We start from the raw sequence: 24,710 nt of genomic DNA on the forward strand, positions 1-24,710 counted from the left end.
GTGGTGGGTGATGCCAAGGGTGGTGGGGCGGGCGCGTTCAATGACTTTGCTGTTAGTCCCTGACAACGTTGGGATGAAAACCCAGGTCTTGGGTGCCCTGGCCTCGTGCTGTTATCTGCTGCACAAGGTTGCCTGTCAAGTGCCCTGTGACTTTGGGCTTCATAGATATCGCATCTGGCTGGTTTGGCCAACCGTTGAATCGATCAATCAGATTTCCTTCACGTGTTCAGACTGGCAGACGCCAGGGAGGAACTTGCAGCTTATGGGGGTGGCACTAGGGGACAGTTATGCCCTCTCCCACTATCTTTTCCAGCGATTTTTGCTTTTCTTGAACCAGAACACAGTCAAGGTTCCTGAATTGCCCCTCAATTGCATTTTGAGTAACAGACCCAGTTACCCAGATGCAAATAGCAAATGTGGGGTGGATTTGTAAGCCTTCGTTTTTCAAACGCAAGCCTCAGCGATTCTTCAGAATCTTCCATTTCCATTTGTTTTTATAATATCACTGATAAGAATCATTTTACGAACGAAAAATGTTGGCCTTTAATTCTTCCCCTGTTTTGAAGACTGTGCAAATCCAGCTAATGAAATTGTAAGTGTGCAAAGGAGATGTCAGACGATCTCATGCACCTGAACTTGAAGGTTCTTTGAAACATAACGGAACAGCAATGATAACCCTTACACAGATTCTTCTTGGAACACTTGAAGAAGGAGAAATGGGCTGGACCCATGGGGAGTGGGTAATTTCTCTGGAAATATTAACATTTTGGGAGGCAGTGAATTCTACTCAAAATATCTCAGTTCTATACTGAGCGGAATCGCCTGGCGTAAACAGGTGAAAGTAGCTGACTTGTTCTCGTGGCCACTGAAAAGAATCCCAGCCTGATCGGGAGAACAGATTTCTGGGTTTCCCTGCCAACAGCCAGCGTGGTGGCCTAGAGCCCGTCACTTCCCCTTTCTGCACCCTGATTTCCTCACCTTGGGCCCAGTCTCCCTAGGAAGACCTACCCGTGTCATTCAAGCCATTTGGAAATCTAGCAAACCATCAGAGCAGGGCAGAGTGGCAATTTTTATTCAGATGCTCCTCACGTTTTCAAAGAAGCTCTTTCTTAAGCTGTTCACTGGTGTTAAAGTGTCTTCTGCCCAGCACCACCCCCTCTATCTTCCTTGCCATTCCCTGGGACCGCTTCTGGGCAGTGGGTACCAATGAGTGTTGTAATGCTTTCCAGTTGGATGGCCATTTGTATGACTTGACTGCCTTCCAGCCATTTCACCTTAGGGGGGGTCTTGGGTAGGCACCTCCAGGCCTTTCAGCTGGGGCAGAGGAGGACTGGGGAATCCAGCAGTGTTGGCTCCAGACTCGCTTTAATTTTTCCAGTAGTCCCAGGAGGTGGGAAAAATACTAACAGCTAATAATAATCATAGCAAACACATTGCATTTCCCACGTGCCCGAGAGTTGCTCTAGAACCATGGGGTATCTCGATAAAAAGGTCTAAATGCTTGTCACACCTTAATTCATTTAATTCTTTGAGTGACTCTATTAAATTACAGCAAATCTCCTACATACGAACGAGTTCCATTCCGAGAGTGCGTTCGTTAAGCCCTATTTGTTCGTAAGTCCAACAAAGTTAGCCTAGGTACCCAACTAACACAATCAGCTATATAGTACTGTACTGTAATAGGTTCATAAGACGTTTGTGTCGTTGAAACTTCGCAACTTGAAGGTTCGGTTGTAGGGGACTTACTGTAACAGGATAGGTACCGTTGTTTTCCTAATTTTATAGCTGAGAACATGGAAGACTCAGATAACTTAAGTTTTTCTCCAGGGAAGTCTTGGCTCAGAGATTCAGGCCCTGTTCTAAGTGTAGAATCATTGGTGATGATCAGTGCTGGGATTCATGATTTTGCTTCAGCTAAAATGTCATAAGCTCCCCGAAGATGGGTCCACGCTCTCCGACCCCCGCCTCCACCAGCCCATCCTAGGATTAACGACTCTCACCATAGTCCTTGGACTATTGTAGATTTCTCCTTTCGAAAGCTTCTTTTATGCTACAGACATTCTTGAGATGTAGCTTAAAGAATAAAATTCATAGTTTTGCAGGGCGCTCAGAACCACGTTAAAAGGGCTCGTTAGCACTTAAATGTCAGTAGCCTTTTTATTCCTCTAACTTTTCTATCGGGTGAAGGAACAGCCACCCATTAAAAAACAAATTATTAAAAGAGAAATTCTAAATCTTTAAAGGAGAGAGGCCCATGGCAGCTAGGGTTCCCACCCCCTCCCCCTTTCTCTTCGCAGAACCAATGGGCGAGCAGCAGTTTGTCCCTTGAAGCTTATGGGGCATTGGAGTTCTGGTGTCCTCATTTTCCTTCCTTCCATTGATGTATCATTACTGGAGTGAAAAAAAGAAGGGCGTCTCGAGGGCTTTTGAAAAAAAATGGGTGACTACTCAAGACATTTTGTAAAGGGGGGGGAAATTGCGAGGAAAAGGGGCCTCAGTGGGGGGCGGAGGGGCTGTGAATGGGGCCTTGTCTGGCGGTTCTTCCAGCTGAAACCTGGTGCTGGCGTTCGTGGTTCAGTTCAAACTGTCACCTTTAGTTCTTTCTGGCTTCTCTGCCCTCGGCCCTGAACCTCAACAGATTGGGGCTTATTTACCTATTCACGCTCGGCTGTGGACGCTCATTAATAGGCTTATTAGCTACACCATTCACAGGAGGCCATTGACAAAAGGGGTTCCAGCCACTTGAAGAGGGAAGAGAAAAAAACTGTAAAGAGATTATTTTCTCATTCAGAAGCCTCGCTGGTGTGAAAGCTTTCCTAGACCCTCTGAGGTCACTCGAAGCCTAAATATGATGACAGGATTGGTTTTTTTTTTTTTTTAAATTCCAAACATGCTTTTGCTTTTCTCAAAACCAGTTTGCTGTTGTGGGCTTGTGGGCTTCACTCACTTAAAAACGGACACTCTTAAGGGAATAAGGGGCTTTTGATGGATTGGTGTCTTTTCATCCCTATAAAGAATAAATTCTGCAATCTGCATCTGGACGTTGAAGTAGGTGTTCTTATTTGTCATTTTCAGCGGAAGGCTTCCTTTTTATTTGACGTACATAGAGCCATTGATGAATGGGGGATAGGGACGGCAGCTTCCTGCACCACTAATTTATGTGAGAATGTGTTAACAGCATTTTCAATGGCTGATGGATTCCTTGCAGGATGGGAAAGGAATCTGTACTGAGACACTTGAGTTCCCCATTGGCAGGGAATATAAAGATGTAAGTGCCAACCTCTGAGCAGGCAGACGCTCAGCCACGTCTCTTTCCGTGACCCCTGATCTGAGATGTAGAAAAGGTACTGATGTGGTCATAACAACTCAGGTGTGGTGGATAGCTGAGGGTCACCCGGCTGAGGTGTCCATGAATTAAAAGGTTCTGGGACTGATCTGGGTTTGAAGATTTGACCAAAACACATAGCCCTCCCCCAATCATATACATGAACTAATTGTTTTACTTGAGAGTCAGACTATTACTTTCGCTGTCACATTTCCAAAATAGAATTTCATAGCCATTTGCCTGAAGCATTTCAATGGATCTGTTACTCCTGGCTTTTAGGGAATTTTACATAAAAGTTCTCTGAGATGTATTGTGAAGAAAAATGATTTTCTAATGATGTGGCACCTTGAAAAAATATTTCCGTAAATGTTATGAAGTGTGCAGTGTCAATGACCCATGAGCAACTGCATTTCTAAATTCAGGAAAAGTCGATTTCCCAGGTCACTTTGGTACTGCTGCTTCATCCATCTTCAGGACTCGAAAGCACTTCTGGGTTTAATGACCTTTTTCTAAGGAAAAATAATTAAGGTTTTTATCTATATTGTCTTGGACTTAAGGCACCACTGCTTAGGAGCTGGATGAGTGAAGAAGAGAAAGTATATTAAAGAATAAATTATCCGGTAGATACAGCCTAGTGGAAAAGGAAAATGGAAAATATGCACTTTAACCAGTTACAGCTTGGCATTTGGTTGAAGAATCTTAAGATTCAGAGAGAGGAATTGATTTGCTCAAGGTCGTACAGCTATTTACAGCGGAGTTGAGTCTTTAGAATCTTCCGAATTTATTGATCCAAATATATATTACCAAACAACACTTTTTTCCCTCCAGTTTTGAACTTTTTCTAAGAGATCCAGATTCAGAGCCAGGCTCAGCTGCTGCCAGTAACCAGTTGTTTAACCTTGGACAAATAACCTCTCTCATCCTCAGTTTCCTTACCAGGAACTGGGACTATTACTCTGCAGGGTGGCTGTGTCAATTAAAAAGAAGACTCTATTCCGTGTGTCCCACCCATAGCAGGGCCTCCATAAATATTCTTTTCTCATTGCTCTCGTTTTGAAGGACAGAGCAGTGTAGCGTCCAGCAACCATTCCCAAGTTGCTTCCTCTCCTCTCAAAGTTTCAGTTGCATTACATTTCTCCCCCCAATACCACGCAGACGCATTTTAAAGTCTCTTTCGGGGGTAGAGCAGGCATTCTGTCATTTGTTTTGACTTAAAATAAGACAACGTAACGCAACCGCCCGGCAAACCGTCGGTCAGGCCAACTCCCGAAGAAAGGGGGCGGGGGCGGGGGCGCGGGACCCGGCCTGATTCACCGAGGATGCTGATGCCTCTCTCCGTCCCGGTGCTGGCCGGGCCCCTCGCCTTCCCGGCCGGGGTCTTGGGGCCGCACGCAGGCGTCGGGAGCCGCGCGGAGCAGGGGCGGTCGGGGCGCGCGGCGCTGATTGGCAGAGCGGGCGCCGCCGTCCAGGAAACGGCTCGGGTTTCAGCGGGGGCGTGACCCGCCGGGAGGGGGCGGCGGCGGCGGCGGCGGCGGCGGCGGCGGCGCGGGCGGCGGCGGCGGCAGTGGAGAGCGCCGCGGAGAGCTGAGCGGGCGGGCGGCGGGTGCGGAGCGGGCGGGCGGGCGAGCGAGCGAGCGCGGCCGCCACAAAGCTCGGGCGCCGCGGGGTCTGCGCGCGGCGTAGCTGGCCCCGCGCGGCGACTCCTTTCCATGCTGGCTGGGCCCGGCCGCGAGCCCCGGGCGCCCCGAGGCCGCGGCTTTCCTGCGCGCTCCGAGCGTTCGCTAGTTGCGAGCAAAGTTTGCTGGAGGAAACGCCAAGCCTGAGTCCTTTCTTCCTCTCGCTCCCCAAATCCAAGCGCAGCCTGCGGGCGTCATGCCCGCGCGCCTCCGCAACCTGGGGTGCGCGTGAAGCCTCGGAGCCTTGGCGCCGGCGAGGGCCCAAGGACCACTTTTTGGGGGGAGCTCGTCGTTTGCTCCGTCCCGACCCACGCCGGGCGCGGGGACAGAGCCGGTCGCCGGGGATCGTTGCCATTCAAGGTAACCTCCGTGGTGGGCCCCTCGGGGAGCCTCGCGGGACTGGAGAGTGGGCCCACGGGAGAGTGGGCGCCGTGAAAGCCCGGGACGCCGGGTGCACGGTCCCGCGAGCGGAGGGCTGGCACTGTGGAGGCTGCTCCCTGTTCTTCCTCTTTGGCTGCATAGGTGATGGGGGAGCTGGGTGCATGCTGACGGCTGGCGTTAGGGAAGTTCTGCCTCAACCACCCCCATCCAGATGCTGACATCTGCCTCTGGCGCTCACACCCGCCCCCCTGTCAAACTCCGGCCGGCGAGATCCTCCGACCCCAGAGCTGGCGGGCGAGCGGCGGGGCTGCCTCGATGGTGGCACAGCCGCGCAGGTCCGGAGCTCGGAGGGGCATCTTCGGGGTGCCTCGTTACGGGGCCCGGGGAGCACCCGTCCCGTCCCATCCAGGCCCCGACGGGGGTGCCCTTCCCCGGGAGGGAGCCGCTGGGGTGGGGCCGGCGACACCTCTGTAGGGTAGGAGATGCTCGGGGGTGGCACATTTGGGGAGGGGGCTGCTCCGGTTCCCCGATTGCAGTGCCGGGCGTCCCTGGCCGGCAGCCGCCGTCGGCGCTGGAGGGAGCCCGGCGCGCCTGGGGCTAGGGGGCGAACTGGACCGACTTTTTCTAGTTCGCTGCCTGCTCCGCCGGCAGCAGCTCGGAGATGTCGAAAGCGCAGGCGAGTTCTAACTTGCGCGCTCATTCTTTAGGCTGCCGGACCGCGCCGGGGAATCAGCTGGGGGCCGGGCCAGGAGCTGGCTCCGACCCTCGCGGCCGGAGGGCCAGGCGCAGCGGTCCGGCCCGGGGGCGATGAGTCTCCGCCGCTCCCCTCGCCGTCCGCTCCCTTGCAGACTCTTCTCGCGACCTTCCTTCCTCTCGCCCAATTCAATAAAACCTACCCTTAAAGGCAAACCTGCTTTCACCCATTATGTGTTTGGTGTGAAACGCCATCAACATTTAAAACCCCATTGTCCCCTTGGTCCCAAATCCCTGTAAATCTTCCACTGGCCTCGACTCATTTTCATCTGAAAAGACTGTTTAGTTTGAATAGAAAAGAAATCGGGAGCCTCTCTCTCTCCCTCTCTCTGTCTCTCTCTGTCTCTCTCTGTCTCTCTCTCTCTCTCTCCCCGTGGAATGTCAATTAAAATGCAGATTTCTCTGAGCTCTTTAGCGCCCAGAGAAGGGGGAGAAAATCAGATATTCCAAGCAAACAAATGAAAGAAGTGCTACAATGAAGCCGGGTTGGTGGTGTTCAGTTCTCCCGGAGCGGCGGCAAGTCCTCATTGGCTTGCCAGCGTTAACGGGGAAGAGAAGGTGGTCCCAGGTCAGCCTGTATTTTGCATTTTTTGAGGATTTCAGTATGTTGAGGAATCCCCACACCCACCGCATTTGACTCCTTGAGAGGCCCCTGCCCTGTTAGCTGTGGGGAGAAGGGGAGCTAGGGAGGCTCTGAGCCAGGAGGTGGGTCTGCCCCCTGGGGGACCTGGGCACCCCCGCACCTTGCCTGGCTCTCTTGACTGATGTGAAATATACTGGGAACAAAACACCCAAGTGCTCGTCATGGGCGGGCAGGCAGGCAGACAACCTCTTAGGGGTAGAAACTCAGGTAAGGCGGGCGCTGCATGGGCTGTCTTCTTGGAGCGTGGTGGTGGGGGGGTTGGGAATGTTCTGGTAAACCGAGGAGCCCAGCATCGACCTGCATAGGGACCACTCCCCAGCCAAGCCCATTCGCTTGTCACTTTGCCTGTCTTTGGGGGCGGGCTTGTGCAGAGGTGAAAATGGACCAGGGGGACGGGTGGCCATGAAGAGCCATCCATCACTGGGAGGGTGACACCTCTTCCCGCGCCCAGGCGGAGAAGAGAGTTCCCTTTCAAGGGGAAAAATAAACACGCTGGGGCTTTCACTGAGGCTCAGACTCCAGGAGGGATTATGGTATTGAAGGCAGGAAGCTGGGATTGTGGCCGCCAGCGGCATGCTGGGCCTGTGTTCCCAACACCGAGCCTGGGGACCTCATTATCCTGCCTAGGAGGTCCCTCCATACTTTTGTCCACTCCGGTGAGGAGTTGTGCAGACCTGCCGCCCTAGGCCTCCACCTTCCAGAGATTTGGGAAGGGGGTGGCCGCGGGGCCTGGACCTGGAAATGGCTAAAAGTCAGTTTCTGGTGCAAGCTGATGGGATGAATGAATGGTTTGGGATTTAGCTGAGGTCACTTACTGTCCACCTTTCCCTGCCTAGAGCAAAGGAAGCTCCTCTAGGCTGGGACAGGTGGGCGAGGCGGCTGGGGAAGCAGCCTGGGGCCCACCCTCCTGCCAGGATTCAAGATTGTTCCTGTGAGGCAGAAAATTCCCATGCATTCTGGAAATGCTTAGTAAGTCAATGAGAATGTTTGTGTGTTTCCCTCCCACGTGTATGTAGAAATAGATATGGAATTATCTTTTGAGGCTCTTAACTTGAAGAGGAAAGAAAAGTTGGCCAAAAAATCCTTCAAGCAGACTGAAAACAGGGTGGGCACACATGCTTTTCTTGCTTGTGCTATGAATCACACCATTTCACATGTGCTTTCTTTGAAGCAGAGATTTTCTTTATTCCTCCTCTGGAAGTGGGGCAGCATCCTCTTTTCCCTTACCCACTTAAATCCTTAGTTAAAGCTAGACGTTTTTTCTGCTGTAGCTTTGGGGAGGCTCCAGCAGTATTGAAATCGTAGTCATAATTTGAAATATCAAGTCATGCAGAGAGCGTGGGGTTTAGAAAGTTCTCACCCCTACCCTCAATCCTATAAAATGTGGTTCATTCATATATAGTTCACAGAATCTGACTGTGTCGATCAAATTCTCTAAAGTCTGTGCATTTCGGTTCTATACTTACTAATTGATACCGAACAAATTTAAAGTTATTTGGAATATCTTAAGTGTGGAAAATTTTCTTTGCCTTTGGATCAAATGAGTGAACAGAATAGCAGGTTGGGCACCCCCTTGTAATTTCTGCTCTGAAATTTTAGCCAGTAGGTTAGCATACTGAAAGTTATTGGCCCAATCACATACCTTGATAATAATTTACATATCATCAGAAGCAGCATCATTAATAAATGCCTGTGATATTCATCAGAATTTGCATTTGCTCCACTTCTTAACCCTCTCTGTCTGAAGACATTCACTAGGCCTGGGTTGCCGTTAGTCATAGTGGAACGGGATTCAGCCTTCGAATCTCTTTTTGGATCAGCTGCTTTGAATGTATTGCAGTTCTGTTCATTCTTTGTAAGTGGTTGCTTGGCAAAAGATTGAAATACATTTCTGCATTTGAAAATGAATCTCGACAAGTGTAAACTGGTGGGAATTTTCGGTCACCTTCCTGGGGTTCTTTTTACTTTGCTTGTCTCCCTTCTCCCTGAGGGCTCCAGCCCCCAGAAGCAGATGCCTCTGAAGTGCAGCTGGCCCGAGAGAAGTTAACGAGAGGCTGGGTATGCCAGCCCGAGCATCATTAACTTGCTTTTGTAGTTGCCCTTGAAACTAAGGTCACGTTGCTTCTGCTTCTTGAGGGCGGTAGAGGTGACAGTGGGTAGGAGAAGAGAGTACACTTTGCCTAACAGAAGTGGCCGCACGTATCTGTGTCCTGTAGCTCCTCTTTTTTTTATCTCTGTTTCTTAAAAGTAGGCTTTCTGAACGATCAGCCTAACACCTTTTGTGGACGGGTCTGGTGGAAACCCCTGGGACTCACGTGCGGATGGAAGGCATTTGCAGATAATGAAAAAGAACTGGGTTGAAATGACTTGGAGTTGGGGAAGATTTCACTGACTCGCCGACTCTCTCCTCTAGAGGCTACAGCAGCAGCAGAAGTGGCTGCAGGGCCAGCAGAGGCTGTCACAGCACCTCGGTTCCCGAGCCCACCGCCGGCTGAAGGCATTGCTGCAGGCAGTCCATGCTCATAGAGGAAGTGTGCAGATGGGATTAACGTCCACATGGAGATATGGAAGAGGACGGGGGATTGGCACCGTAACCATGGTCAGCTGGGGGCGCTTCGTCGGCCTGGTTGTGGTCACCATGGCAACCTTGTCCCTGGCCCGGCCCTCCTTCAACTTAGTTGAGGATACCACGGTGGAGCCGGAAGGTAAGTTGTTTAATTTCACTTTCAGGGTACCGAGTTTGTTTTGGGATTTGTCCGGGGAAGTGGCACTTAGGTGGAGGCCTGTTTGAGAATCAGGTGCCCCTCGCGTTGTAAATGGGTCTTCCAAGAGCAAGGGAGAGTGGGCTGTCTGCTCCCCGCAAGCCAGAGATTACGAGAGCAGGTTCCCAGCTGGGACACTGCAGGCAGCGCGGTGTCGTTTGGTGGTTTTTTGGCATGTGCGTGTCTCTGACCTGGGTGAGGGAGGCAGCGGGCAGTTTATCCAGTGTCCAGGAGAGCCGTGGAGGGGGAGCTTGTAGCTGAAGGCCATCTAGGGCTTTCTGCAGGAGCACGCTTACCGGAGAAAGTTTTCCTCACAGCGTAAAGAATTGCTGCTTTCTGACAAAAGGAGTCACTAAGGGAAATTGCCAACATCTGAAATGCTGACATTTTATTTTCATTGTCTAAGGGGAAGCAGCAGCCTCTGAAGTTCAGCACAGAGATGCTTGACACATTACATGCTTTTGAGCCATTGTAATTCATAATACTTAAGCAGTACGTCACAAAGCGGCAGATTCTATTTTAAGTCAATTTGAAGTGTACCTGGGCCTTTCCTGAATCTCTGAGAACTTCCAGATCTAACAGGGTGTGCGTTGGTGTCTCAGCTTTGGACATTGCATGAAGGCAACACATTATGCATTTTGGGAGGTACAGAAAGGCGTGAGGCCAGTTGTGAGCACCGAACAGGGCTGAATTATCCCGCCGGGCAGATTTGGAAACTCTTCCGCAGGTCCTTCTGAGACGTCGGTAGCCAAGCCTTGACTCGGTGCAGCACTGAAATCTGTCATCAGTAGGGAATATCGGTAGCTGAGCTATTTTTCAAGTGGTAATCTGAGAATAAAACGGCAGATCCTAGCACTCATCGCCACTTAATGAACCTGTTTGCTGAGAGCCCACCTGGTGCCTGCTGAGCTCGGGGGCCTGAGTGGGCTGGGGTCAGCTCAGCTGTTCTGGAAAGGCACCCAGCACAGAAGAGGACCGCAAGCCCGTCTAGGACCATGCGGGAGGGAGGGCTGTGTCCCCATCCGAGGGGGGCTCCCGCTGAGACCCTGAGTCAGGAAGCATAAAGGCGTATCTTTTTCTAAGACGGAGGGACTTCTTACCGGAAGCAGTCCAGCAGTCGTGAGATGAGGCTCGTGCCCTTTTTCTTACACAGAGGTACGGAGGCTTTATAATGAACAGGTGCGGTGACATCGCCGAGGTTTCCAGATCTCCGGGAAGGAAATCTGGTAGGAGCTTGTGTCTGTGACTGCCTCCTTGTGACATAAGCATGGCTGTAATGTGCAGTGGTGATTTTTTTTTTTTTTTTTTTTTTTTTTGCTGTACGCGGGCCTCTCACTGCTGTGGCCTCTCCCGTTGCGGAGCACAGGCTCCGGACGCGCAGGCTCAGCGGCCATGGCTCACGGGCCCAGCCGCTCCGCGGCATGTGGGATCTTCCCGGACCGGGGCACGAACCCGCGTCCCCTGCATCGGCAGGCGGACGGACTCTCAACCACTGCGCCACCAGGGAAGCCCAGGTGATGCATTTTTAAAGGGTTTAACTTGAGGGAAAAGGGTCCTGGTTTCTGAAAGTCACGCCTGTACTTCTTTAATTTTGCTAATAATTAAAATGGATGTTTCTCTAATTGCCAGTTTTCCCCCGAGTGCGTGGCTCAGCCCACACTGAGGCAGCTGAGCTGGGATTTCCCAGGAATGGCCCAGGTTAGGAGGAAAATGTCATTTTTCATTTAGACTTCCAGGGCAGCATTATTGGGAGTTTATTTCAACATAAAGTGTAAAGTGGTCCTGGAGGACTTCTTTTTATCATATTTAATTATTGAAGAGAGTTTAAAATATGTGTGCACATACTGGAAGAAAGAGGTGAGGCAGAGAGGGGGAAAAGCAGTGGACAGGGATGGAGTCCGCACGGTGGTTCTTTGTTAAAAATGTGCATCCAACAATGTGAGTATTGTTGGAAGCAGGTCTTCCCAACGTGGCATCTCTGGATGCGCTTGCGGGTTGAGGGGAGGTGCCTGAATCCCCTGAAATGGTAGGTCATATTTTGCAGGTGTCCTTCTGTGCATATTTCGGGGTTCATAGCTTCTATGAGGTTTGTGTCCAGAGTTGTGAGAGGTTAAAAAAAAAAAGAGATTTAGTGGACCCCGCAAAACCCTGCAAAGAGGTGACTTTGGAAAAGCACACAAACCCCTGGACCTCAGTTTCCTTCCCTTTCTGTCGTCTGAGGGTTGGATAAGACAGTCTTCCGGGTCTCTTCATTCGTGCTAAATGAATATTTATATCCTCAGAAGCCTTCTGATGACCTGCCTCAAAAGCTTGCTGGGAGATTTAGGTGGGCCTGGACGTGAAGTGCGGTTAGCACAGGGCCTGGCACCTGGGATGTGTTGTCATCATTGTTCCCAGTGAGCTGGGCACGTGCATCTTCCTGGTCCCATGGGCTGGCTGGGTCAGTTGCCACAGTGTCAGGAAACATCTAGGCTTTTGGAGGCAGTTGAGTAGAAAGTTGCTCTCTAATGGAGGAGGCCCTTCATGTTTCCAGGCAGCTGTGTTTGCTTTCTGTAGGGTCTGTACTTCCCCTTTTAACTGATTTGAGTCCTAAGATGAGTTCTTCCAATGCCGGAGTTTTGCTTTGGTGTCAGAGGTTGTTAGGAAGGTAATCTAATTATAGATGAGGAAGAGCAGATTTTTAGCAACTGGAAGTAGACTAAGTGGGGCAGCTCCAGTTTAGGCTGTGGTACCAGCGAATTGGAGAGAGACAGACAGAGTGTCCCCCATCCATGTGTGTCCATCAGTCCCTGTCTGTCCTCCATGGTGAGTTTAACTGTAGCTTTGGTTAAAATAAGTTCAACCATGACCTTCTAGTGCACAGGGCCTTATCTTATTTTTGTTTTGCTAATTGGGAAGCTCAGTTTAGATAATGTGTATCGGGCTGGACCAGAGGAAAATTTGTGTGGAGAAAGAGGTAACTAAGTTCCAGGAAGGAGCCCTAATGCTAGAGGGTCCTTTTCCAATTGTCCCAGCTTTGTACAGTATCATGTCGTCTATCATCACCCTATCCCATCCATCATATCATGTATCACATCATCTCATCTGCCATGTACCATCATATCATATATCCCATCATCTGTCATATATCATTTGTCTCTGGACACATTCTGAAGTGGTAGCAGTAGGTTTGGGTCTACTCAACTGACTTAAGAAGAAAATAATCTCTAAAAGATTTTAGTTGTTAGTATTCCAGACTAAAAATGAATATTTTCAACTGGTCATTCATTTTTGTAGGTGACCAGCTGCGAAGGGTTTAAACTCAGTTGACTCAAAGGGGCCAGTCCTCAATGCCAAGTACTGTTCTGTTGATTAAGATTGTAATTATTTAAAGTATAGTCAAGCTTGATTACCTTGGGGTGGAGGCGACTCTTACTTTCAAGTTCTTCCTGACATTGTCACCTACTCTGGTTAATTAAGTCATTGTTGACATTAACCACATCTTTGTTTACATCAGCCCAGTAGGAGCTAAAATAAAAGGGCTTTTCCAACCCAAAACCCTTTATTACTTTTCCACCCTCCACAAAGTGTCATTCTGAAAAGCAACAACCTGGGAAGAAAGTAGTATGCCTTTTTTTTTTTTTTTTTGTAATCAATTTTTGGGCAAGGTGATCCTGACTGATGTGAGCTGGTCCAAAGTTCAGTAGCAGAGAGATTGAGCATGGGGTCCACACGGAGACCTCCTTACCTCAGATTTTTCCAGTATGGTTTAAGTCCTTTGTTAGAAGTATTGTAAATGCCATGATATCAGCCATACGCATTTAATTGCAAGTTAAAAGAAAAGAAAAAAAGAATATATCCGCATACCAAGAATGAATGATTTAAAATAATCTTCTGTTTTTTATTATCTGCATCTTTGTTCCTCAGTATGAGTGTTAATATTTAAGAGTTGACTGTAACGTGATAGCTTAGGAACAAGGACTTATTCTTGGTAAATTAAACCAAACGTAGGCTTATGCAGTTCAATACACAATGAAGTACACATTCTTTTTTAGTATATAAAGTATTTCACAATTCATAGACAAAGAGCTGTGTTTAATATTACTTCTAGAGCAAAAATTTGGCAAGCCCAGAGAATTGGTATTTGTATACTTTCTATACTGGCTCGCTCTCATCCAAATTCCAAGTGTGTGTGTGTGTGTGTGTGTGTGTGTGTGTGTGTGTGTGTGTGTTTGTGTGTTTGTATTTTGCCTTTTTATTTTAACCAGTTAAAACACTGAGTACCTACTAGGTGACTAGTCCTTGCTAGGCCATAACTGAAGACTTGTTGCTCTCAAGTGTTTCCCACTCAGCTGAGGGTGAGAATTCAAATAACTAGAGCAACCCAATATGAGATGTTTCCAATATCAGACTTAATGAATAATTACATGGTTATGAAATCACTGGGGTAGTGTTTACACAGGAAGAGTTTTGTTTAATGTTTGTATTCCCAATAAAATGTGTCCAGGAGCCCTCCCATTTGTAGTCTCTTGTTTGGGTATTTACTTATCCAGGGTAGTTGTTAAAAGGCTGCCCCCCTCTTTCATCAGAGTCTGGCTTAATTTTACGTTTCCATTAAAAATGCTGTCTAATTTTAGTCTTTAAAGGAAAATGTGGGAAATTGATTTTTGGGTGCCGGCATCTTAGGCTCGGTAGGAAATACAGCTAGTGTGCTACTTTCCGCTGTGTCGGTTTGACTCTTAGCAGGGTGCTTGCCTTGGTAGGCAATTCAGAAGTGATTGTTCGGAAGTTTTTCAGGCTGTCCCACAAATGATTCTGATCCAGTGGGTTTTATGAGGCTGTGCAAAAAGGCCCATGGTCTTTATTATTATTTTGTTTTCCTGGAGGGATGACTTTAGCCTTAGGTTCTGCATCCTTCTTATGCTTTTGCTGCATCCAAGTGGGATTTAGAGGTGGCTCTGCTTTTCCGGCTTCCCTGGCATTGCAATGCCTGATGCCACACCCTCACCCCACGTCCTTCTCTCTGCCTTGCCATCTTAGCAGTAATTTCTTTTAACTGATGGTGACAGTGCTGAAGGCCATATGTGGCTGAATCGTGAACCTAATGTAAGGGCTGAACGTTTGGCCTCAAGCCAAAGAGGTGGGTTTCTGATCATTATATCCAAGGTGAACAAACCCCGAAGAATTCAGCTTTGACTCCTTAGAGGCTCTTGAACTTGAGTTTTTAAAGCTATGCACAACTCGTGTTCCATTTTGCGGACAGTGTTTATCTTCATGGGAAGCCTTAAGGCTTTCTGGCAGCCCGAGAGTCTGCACAAACTGGCCACTTCCTCCTGCTTACCCAGATAGACCTGGAGTGACCCAGCCAGGTTCAGCTCTGGCTTTCCTGGATCAGGGAATGGGAGGAGGTGGGGAAGGGAGCTGAGGCCGAGTTCTGTAAAGAAGTCTGGTTGAACAAGCTGCTGCTGGCCTTTTCACTATGTTGGGCCCCCATGTCTTGGAGATGTTTCCTTTTGAAATTAACAAAGGTCACACTTTTCCCAAGTTGTTTTTCCCCCGTGCTCTGATCGTTACTACCCCGGTTTTGGGCATGACAGGAAACCCAAAATGGTAGCCACATCAGTGGTAGATGGTGGTTGCAGGCTTTCACTGGCCTCTGTTTGTGTAACGTCAAGCTTTTACCGTTTATATAATCATGCAAAAGGATATTTTAAATTATCAGGCTAGACCACTGTTGTCCATGAAGAGTGCAAATCAAGTAGAATAGGCATGCTTTAGAGTTTCAGTAATTTTGGTTTTAGGAAACTTGTACCATGATGGAGTTTTAAGATGTTGGCTGTGAGCTGTTGTCATTTATTCCACTTTGGAATCCCATAAGTAGTTACGTCCCATTCTGGACTTTTGCCATTTCATGTGAATATTAAAAATTTCAACTTCTTTTTGACTGTACTGAGTCAGGGAGCTAAGGTGTGGCCTACTCTTTGCTCTAACCCCTGTCCAGCTAAAGCATGGTAAATTCCGAGTTGTGTCTGAATGGAATGCACATATATAGAATGTCGGGTCATGGTGAACGTGTTTTATGGGGAGGTCAAAACAATAGCTTATAAGGAAAAGACTGACAGATTCAGAATTGAGGTCAAGGGACATATATATTTTATGATTTATATACAGCACTTTACTTGAAAGAAAGAACCCAGTTCTGAGCTCTGACATTAATACGGTAAACTCTGTATATATTGTCATGATTATTTTCTAACGCTAGAACTTCTTCTGAGTTACTATGTGTGACCTCTTTTTAAAGGCCAGTTTACTGTTAAGTTTTGCCATACATAACCAGCTGTAATGTTTTAAGGATATCAGGACATCGAAAAGTCCAACTTTGTGTGTTGCAGGGGGCAGGGGAGGTAGGAGGTGGGGAGGTGCTATAAAATGTATAGAAAGATCTTTGCAGTGGTGAGTTTAGGGTTTAAACTCTTTGAAAACCCTTACACTTCAGATTGTGAGTAGACAGTGAGTTTGCCCCAAAGGAGTGTGGCTGCCTTCAAGGCACCTCCTTCCTTTGGGAATTCCATGGCGGTCCAGTGGTTAGGACTCTGCGCTTTCACTGCCGAGGGCCCGTGTTCAGTCCCTCGTCGGGGAACTAAGATCCCGAAAGCTGGCTGCGCAGGTGGTGGCCGCCCCTAACCCCCGCCCCAAAAAAGCACCTCCTTCCCATCCCACTAAGCCTCCTGGATCTTGACCAAAACTTGTTGCCTTTTTAGCTGACCCAGGCAGGCGCACAATTAACTATACATCCTAGGGTTCAAACAGAAAATCACTCAGATCTTTAAAAGACCAGGAATACTCTATGTTATTATCCTAAATTCTGCATCTGACTTTTTTTTTTTCGTAGAAATGAATAAAATCATTTAAAATGGTATGTAACGTGCTTTCTGGGGACCGAAACTCACAGAAGGAACTTGGCCTTGGGAGCTAAACAAAGGAGATTTGAATCTTTCCATTATCTACTGGTGCTGTGACCTTGGATAAGTTAGATAACCTCTCTGAGCCTCTCTTTCTTTATCTAAAAGTGGGTCTGATAACATCTGTCTTGAAAGGGGGACCATGAGGATCAAACGCAAGTGTATGTAAAGCCCGTACAGTAGTTCCTGGCAGATAGTAGGTGCTCAGTAAGTGCTAGTTTCCTCCCTGCCCCACCCCACTTCCTTGTAGAGGTAAAAACCTGAGATAGGATGTCAAACCAATATCTCTGGGATGTTTACCCTATGATATACAATGACAAATCTTCTGATGAGAGGCATTTACTTTAATTAAAGTAGAAAGGGAGCCTGTCCAACCCTTTGTATTATCCTGGGCATTTACAAGTCTGGACCTTAGAAATGGGGTCCTCTTGCTGCTTGCAGTCCAAATGGTTCAGGGTTGACATTTTTTTTCCCTGTCGAAAAAGTCAGTTGCGGCTATGTAATAACGGCAGGATACGTGCTTCATAAGGAGCAATGTATTTTGGCAAGGAGTTCTGCGCTTGGGGCTTCCAAACAAAGGATTGTCAAGAGGCCCTGTGAAGAAGGATGGAGAGGGACTTCCCTGGAGTCCAATGGTTAGGACACTGCACTTCCACTGCAGGGGGCACGGGTTCGATCCCTGGTCAGGGAACTAAGATCCTGCATGCCACGCGGCACAGCCAAAAAAAAAAGAGAAGGATGGAGAGAGGTTTATGGGATTGGTTGGCGGGGAAGGGGGGTGTCACATGCTCTGCTTTTGTCCTGGCCCGTGAGGGGAGCTCCATAGTATGTTATGATAGGCTCTGCCAGGTTGGCCTGTGGTGACTTCCCCCGGGCAGCCTGCTGGGCCTTCCTTAGGTGCACAGGTGGCTGGGCTTCCAGTCTTCGTGGAAGGGAGCTCAAGGAGATTGTTATGGTACCCGTGGTGCTGGGGGTGTGAGTGGGCGTGGGCAGTGTGGATGGGGTCGTATCCCTGAGAGGCTGAGGTTGCAGCTGGTGGTAACAGTAATTCTTCTTACCATCTATTAAGTGCCTGCTGTGTGTTGGACATTGTGCTATAGGTGCCTTGACATGTTATCTCTAATCTCTTTCCCCAGTTTTATTGAGATATAATAGGCAGCACTGTTTAAGATGTATGGCATAACCATTTGAGTTACATATATTGTGAAATGATTACCACGATAAGTTTAGCTAGCATCCATCATCTCATACAGACACAAAAAAGAGAAAGAAAAAAATATTTTGGGATAAACTCTCTTAATGACATTCACATATACCAACCACAGAGCAGTGTTAACTCTAGTCATCACGCTGTACATTATACCCCTGGTACTTATTTCCCTTCTAACTGGAATTTTGTACCTTCTGAACCACCTTCCTCCAATACCTCCTCCCGCCACCATCTCTCATCTTAGTAATGCAGCTGACCCCAGCTATCCACATTCGCATTTTATGGCCGAGACTCCTGGAGATGAAATGATTCCTCCAAGGCCCCATAGGTAGTGAGTGTGTGTCCAGGCTTTGGGGTACATTGATTGGTGCAACAAAGATTTCCCAGTGGCCTCCTCTTTCCTGAGCAGGTGACTCTTCTGTGGAGTACTGTGGGGAGCTGCTCATTCTTAGATCTGTCATTTGACTCTTAAACATGTAAGGACAGTGCTGCTTGATGCAGTTTCTTCTCATCTGTCCACATCTATTCCCCTAAAGCTATTTGAAGAAAAGTCGTAGACAGTACAAGCATTCCAATAATGACCACTTCGTGATTCTTCTGGAATGGCCTCTGGTGGTACGTCGCTCGTTGGTAAGAAGCTAACCCTCTCTGCTGTGCAGGAGACCAGAGGGAGACTGCGCGGAGTCCCAGATAGCGTCATGCGGCAGGAGTCACAGCAGGAAGGGCCGGCCAGCACGAGGCCATCCCGTTTTCCTCGTCCCGGGTGCTTCAGACGGTCTGCCCTGGGACCTCCTCAGCGTTCAGTTTTGGTTGTCAGTTTGACATTGCGTCAAGCTTTTCTTCAGCATTTCTGGTTTGAGGTTGGGTCAGGGCCTATCTCTGCACACTGGTATACCTGGGGCTCCTGCAACCTGTCGTCATGGACAGATACTGAGCCCTCTAATGTCAGAAGCTAGGAAAGCAAAAATAAATAAATAAAAGGCGGCTGGGGGGAAGGGGAAAAAATTCCCAGAACGAAAGGGCAGAAGCAGCAACACCTATATACTTCCTGTAGCCTTGGCCAGGAAGGGTGTCCCGAGGGAAAAAAAGAGGCCGGGGAGCAGAGCCTGTTTTTAAAGCAAACGAAGTTCAGTTTGGTGGTTTAAAAAAAAAAAAAGAAAGTGAACTCTGAGCGGTTCCAGCCCGACGTGGAGGTGAATCAAGCCTGGTTCAGCCAGTTGCACTCCGCGCCGGCCACCTGCTCGGTGACGCAGAAGACGCAGGCATCCAGAAGGGGGGCTCCGTGTGGGTGAGAGGTTGTAGGATGCTTGGCTGGAAGGTGACACTGCGCGGTTCCCTCTGAGCCTCTCAGCCCTGGTGCGGCCGCAGCTTCCAGAGCCAAGGTCATTACCATGGCACACCTTTCAGATTGCAGCGTTGCTGTGGCTCCTTTGAGTTTGTCCCCCAATTATGTTGAGGCCCTGCTGTGTCCTACTGTGTGCCGGGCTCTGTGGGGATAGAATGACAAGCAGAGAAGTCTCAAGTCCTGTTGAGTTGGGGGGGATGGGGGCGTGGGGAATGGGACTGGCATTTGTCAAATACTTGCAAAAAACGAAAGGGCAACTTCCAGTCTGAGGTGAAGGTAATCCGAAGTAAAAGCATGGTGTGTCTCAGAGGGATTCGGGGAGCCCCGAGGAGGCCAGTGTGCTAGAGATGGGGCTGCGGAAGTAGGCCAGGCCAGGCGGGGCTGGAGGCAGCCTACGTGCCATGTTAAGGGTTTTTCTGGGTCTTTCAACCGTGCGCCTTCCTGAGGCTGGTCTTGAAGGCAGTGGGTGCCGCCTTGATTTGTTGGTAAGTTCACCGCGTTGGCCCTAGTCAGCCCCGGCCAGGTGTGCCAGCTAGGTTGCTCTGTGCCCACTTTGGGAATCCTCCTGACCTCCCTGCTGTCCGGTGAGAGGTACCTACCCTTAAAGGTATGGCGAGTCAGGAGGTCACGGGCAGCCCTCAGCCGCCACTTGAGTGGGGCATCTCCTCGCTCCTTGACAGTCTGGAGCTGCAGTTCCTTACCAGACCAACGTGGATGCGGGGAGACGGCCCCGGGCAGCCAGGGAGACCTAGTGAACACGATTCTGGTCCCCTCTCGGGGGCCTCACCTGGGCACTCAGCGATTCAAACAAGGCTTCCTCCTCTTTCCATGGAGAGGGGTGCACAATCTCAGCTTAAGAAAGACCCTGGTACGCCCTGTCCACGTCTTGGGAAGCCAAGATGCTGGGGAGCCGTGCACAGCCTTTCCAAGAGCAAATGCTCCCGAGGGTTTTGAAAGGGGCTCTATTAGGATGTAGGGGCTCTTCAGAGTTTGTTTCCTTGAAGTTTTTACCTCTCTGCACATAGGCGGCTTAGGGTTGGGGAGAAAGGTTAACCACGGTGGCGCCTGTCTTAATTTGGAATTTCCTGAATGAATGTGGTTTCAGTCCTCAGGCACAGGATTCCCCTAGGGAGGCTTTTTCTTTTCTCCGCATATCACGGGAGAAAAGTGATCCCTGTGGCTTGTCCTGCCTTTCTGGGTCCTGCCGGCCCCGGGCCCCGGCTGGGAATGGGCCCTGCCCGCCACAGAGGCTCTCCGCCCCCTCTGACTTCAGGGAGACCTCTGCCAGGGGCCGTTCTGATCGAGCTGCTCGCTGAAGACCCCTCGGGCTAGGAATCTGTGCCTTCGCCTGCCTGAGCCGGATTTCAGCGCTGGCCGGGCCTGAACTTGCTGAGGCCCGGGCTGCCAGATCAAACCCATTCAAATGAGGAGGCCCATCTGTTTCCCAGTATCCAGCTGCTGTCCCTTCATTTGCAAATGGCTGGGATGCTGCTGGAGGGGGGACCAGTCTGGGGACACATCTGCAGGCTCCGAACGGGTGTTGGAACTGGGGTCCTGCTGAGAGAAGAAAGGCCGAGCCCTTTAAGTAAACTTGCTGAACAATACCCCCAAAAAGTCCTGAGTTGCGGAACCCGAGGCAGCCTTGCCCTCAAGGAGTAACTCTTCACCTCCCTCTCTCCTCGTCAAGCTTCCCGTTTGTTTCCCCTCTCATTTGCCGATTGGGCCGCTTTAAAAGTATTCATGTATTCAGAACGTACTCGCTGAGGGAGGGGCTCGGGAAAATGTCCAATAGGATTTGGACATTGATCTGACCTTTACGGGACTTAGAGGGCAAATGTATCCCCTGGAGTTGGCACCATTTATGTCGGGAACGGGGCCATGTGAGCCACAGGTAACACTAAGGTGGAAAGGCGGCCGCCCCTGAAAACTTGCTTCTGAATGCAGTCAGGCTGCGGGCTTTGGAGCATGCTCTCTGGAACGCAGGCCAACTACCCCGCTCACTGGAGCCCAGGTCCTCAAGCTAGTGGCCTCTGGGTCTGGCGTTCAGGGGTTTTCATGGCCTGCTGTCGGGTTGCAGTGAGTCGTCCCTGAGCCCAGCTGGGATCCTCTTTTCTAGGGAGTTCTTTGGGGGGTTACCGTGCCCCCCATACAAATATCAGTTATCTCAAATTTGTTGGATGGATGAATAGTAAATGGTATTTTAATAAGCCACAGGCTTCTTCCCTTACAAAAGTAATCAAACAGGTGTTGTACATAGCCGTTGATGACGACGACTCTCACAAGGTCCTTGGATGTTTAGTTCCATTTGGGAACATTCCAGAAATCCCCACTTTGGTAACTTACATATATATGATGTGGCAGATTTGTTCATTTGAAAGAAAACCCCTTTTTAAAATCAGACAAATTCAAATTGAGGTTCCCATGTGATTGGAAAAGTGTAATCTGCTGATCAGTTAATGTATTACTCAGCCATAAAAAGGAACAAAATTGGGTCATTTGTAGAGACGTGGACAGATCTAGAGACTGTCATACAGAGTGAAGTAAGTCAGAAAGAGAAAAACAAATACCGTATATTAACGCATGTATGTGGAACCTAGAAAAATGGTACAGGTGAACCGGTTTGCAGGGCAGAAATAGAGACACAGGTGTAGAGCACAAATGTATGGATGCCAAGGGGGGAGAGTGGCGGGGGCTGGGGTGGTGGTGGGATGAACTGGGAGAGTGGTATTGACATGTATACACTGATGTGTATAAAATGGATGACTAATAAGGACCTGCTGTATAAAAAAATAAAATAAAATTCAAAAGTTAAAAAAAAAAAAGTATCAAGCTACAGCCCACAAGCAGGAGCCTGGCCTGCTCTGGCCAGTGCTGAGGGGTAGGCAGGCAGGGCACCCCTGCCGGGGTGGAGGCTTTTCTTAGGTGTGCCCCCCACTTTACAAAAGCCTTCCCAGGCAGTCTCTGGTTTTGTCCCTGTGGTGACCTTGACCTAGCCTGGAGGTAGCCTCTTCTACAGACCAGGACTCTGAGGCTCAGGGAGGAGAAGGGGCCGCCCAAGTTGACAGGGTTCATCACTGCCGCAGCAGGTCTAAAGCTTGTCCTTAGACACTGGAGCTGAACTTCTCACAAGGCGGCCCTTGGACCAGCAGTATCAGCATTCCCCGGGAACTTATGGGAAATCCAGAATCTCAGACCCCACCTCAGGCCTCCTGACCTAGAAACTTTAGAAGGGGGCCCCTGGAAGCTGTGTCTGGGTGATCTTTATGCAAAGTAAAGGCTGAGAAGCAGAGCCCCCCTCCTCCGCTCCCCCCTCCCCCGCCCCCAGCTCTCAATTGGAGTGGGTGGGTGGAGGCAGACTGTATTCTGCTGGGAATATACTAGATGGATAAACAAAGACCTGATGAATTGGAGATGGGAGCCATGCAATCTGTCTTAATGGGAATCAGAGGAGATGATATTTGAGCTGGGCTTTGAAGGCTGAATAGGAGTTTGCCATGCAGAGTATCGGGAAAGGGGATGCGGGTAGAGGGAACAGTGCCCATGTGAACAGCCAAGCCTTGGGTGTGAGAGAGAGGGTAGAGCGGGATCTGGGGCCAGGAGCAGCCAGGGCCTTAGTGTGGGTGATGTTCTTTGGGTTTCACCCTATCGAAGTGTGGAGTGGTCTGTGCCTTTTTTTTTTTTTTTAAGTAGTGGTAAGATTTGCTTTTCAGAAGATTGCTCTAGTGGCTCATGAAGGACACAGGGGGTGGCCCACGGGTGATGGGTTGGGGGGTGTTGCAGAGCTCTTTCGGAGAGATGGTAGAGGCCTGGAGTAGTGGGCCCGTGGGACCGAAAGCCGCCCTTGCTTTATCTCCAGAGCTGTTGCAGAGACAGACTGAATAGGGGAGGAGATGTGGGGACTGACGAGGTGGGAGGCGAGAGGGAGCAGAGGTGCTTTAGGGTGGATTTGGAGCTTGAGTTGATGTCACGTGGTGACTCCATTCAGCCAGAGGCTAGAGGAAGAGGTTGAAGGTCATCTGCCTGTTTTAGATAGGACCTCTGTAGACACCCAGGTAATGTGTTCCCTCGGGCAGGTGGAAATGTGAACCTGCAAGCAGGGACTTGAGTGGCATTGCCATGTAGGGGTGGGAAAAGCTGCAGAGATGGAGGAGATCAGAATACAGGGAGAAGGACCAGAGGAGCTGGGGGTGAAATTCAGAGCGTATCCACAGGTATGCGGGGCGGGGAGGGGATTCCCAGAAGGGCAGGAAGGTCTCCATGCACGTTCCTGTTCTTGAGAACACATGTTCACACGCGTGTGCGTACACACACACACACGCCAGCAGAAAACAGCATGCCGCTGTAGGTAAATAGGCGCTAAACTGTGTGTTAGGGGCTTTCCCTTTCCTATTATCGCCAGCCTTCCACGCTGAGAAGACCTGGTCAGGGGCGTTTCCTCCGTTCACGGTTAGCCAACTGCAGCCCTGGAATAAGGCTTTCAGCCACAAGTTCTTCCCCACGGCTGGTACTTTTGAGTGCTCGCTAAGCGCTGGGCATTGTGCTTGGTGCTTTCCGTGCACTGTCAGTTACGGTTGTTCCTGGTTTGCAGGGGAAGAACGACGAAGTGATTAGAAAGCTGAGGGCCCTGTCCTGGGTCACACAATTTCTAAGTGGCAGAGTTGAGACTCAGGCCTGTTCTAAGTCTGGTCTTTTAACATCCCCAGCTGTCCTTGCCTTTTCTGAAGAGTCACCAGGGAGGGGACAGAAGTGAGACTAAACGCTAAGGTACCACAGGGAAGAGCTCCAGGAATTGAAGGAGCATCGGATGAGGAAGGTGGCCTCCCACTCTGTACAGTGAGGAGGGCTGCCTGGGGTCAAGGGCTGCCACGAGGACTTGGGGACAGAACTGTTCTGGGGGGCAGAGGATGCGTTTTTCAGGACCGGAGATGATGATGTTTGTTCATTGTACAGGCGATGCCTCTGCAAGCCCACTTTCGACCTTAAAGAGGGTGCTCATAGAGCTCAGGCAGATCCCGTTCATCCCTTCATTCCTTTACCTCCTCGCGACGCCCCCATCCCCCTTCCCCCCTTTTCCCTTCCTGGTTGTGGTGATACAGGGAGTACAAAACCTTCTGCTGAGAAAAAGAGACAGATTTTCCAGTGGTCTCAGTCAGTCGGCAGGGCCAGCTTTTTGATGATGTGGTTTTTCCTAGAACAGCATGCCCTAGGAAGCCTAGATTTCGAGAAGGGCCAGCCTCCTCCGCCGTGTCTAGCAAGCGTGTTCCCAGAAGGCAGGCTCAGGGCCTGGATGACCAGGTGGCTGAACACATAGGCTCACTGTATATCCGACCTGGGGCAGGGGAGCTACTTTGACACAACTCTTAGTGCCAGTTTCTGCTTCCTGGGCACTAGATACCCTGATGGCTTGTCTCTCTGGGAATTGGGTTTTGAACAAAGGGCTCAATTTTGAAGTTCTTGCTCAAGCAAAGCTACCAATATCTAGGGATTTTATGCAGGTGCTTCTGTTCCGTACCCTCCTCCTGGTGGTCCCGTGGGAATTTTGCTCTCCGAACGTGAGTTCGATGCACGCGTTGTGACCAGGAGAAAACCTCTTTTGTGTCCCTCTTGCTTCCTTTTGGAGGACACTATCATTAATAGCCTAAAACCTTGGATCAAAAGAAGATGGGATGCTGAC

At 49.6% G+C, this 24,710-nt stretch overlaps 1 protein-coding gene across 5 annotated transcripts in view; it reads left to right on the plus strand.

The window, feature by feature from the left end:
- The first annotated feature begins 5,279 nt into the window (after positions 1-5,279).
- The window catches only part of FGFR2 (fibroblast growth factor receptor 2), a 103,835-nt gene continuing 84,404 nt past the window's right edge, over positions 5,280-24,710 (plus strand). For 2 of the 5 annotated variants that reach the window (XM_065894499.1, XM_065894500.1), the window contains exon 1: positions 9,318-9,483. In XM_065894499.1, coding sequence (XP_065750571.1) covers positions 9,318-9,483 — 166 coding nt within the window. Of the gene's footprint in view, positions 5,362-9,191; positions 9,484-24,710 lie in introns of those variants that run through there. The other 3 variants (XM_065894496.1, XM_065894501.1, XM_065894497.1) reach the window with 3 other exon arrangements.

The sequence above is a fragment of the Phocoena phocoena genome, chromosome 16 (genome assembly GCF_963924675.1).
Source record: "Phocoena phocoena chromosome 16, mPhoPho1.1, whole genome shotgun sequence".
Taxonomy (NCBI): Eukaryota; Metazoa; Chordata; class Mammalia; order Artiodactyla; family Phocoenidae; genus Phocoena; species Phocoena phocoena.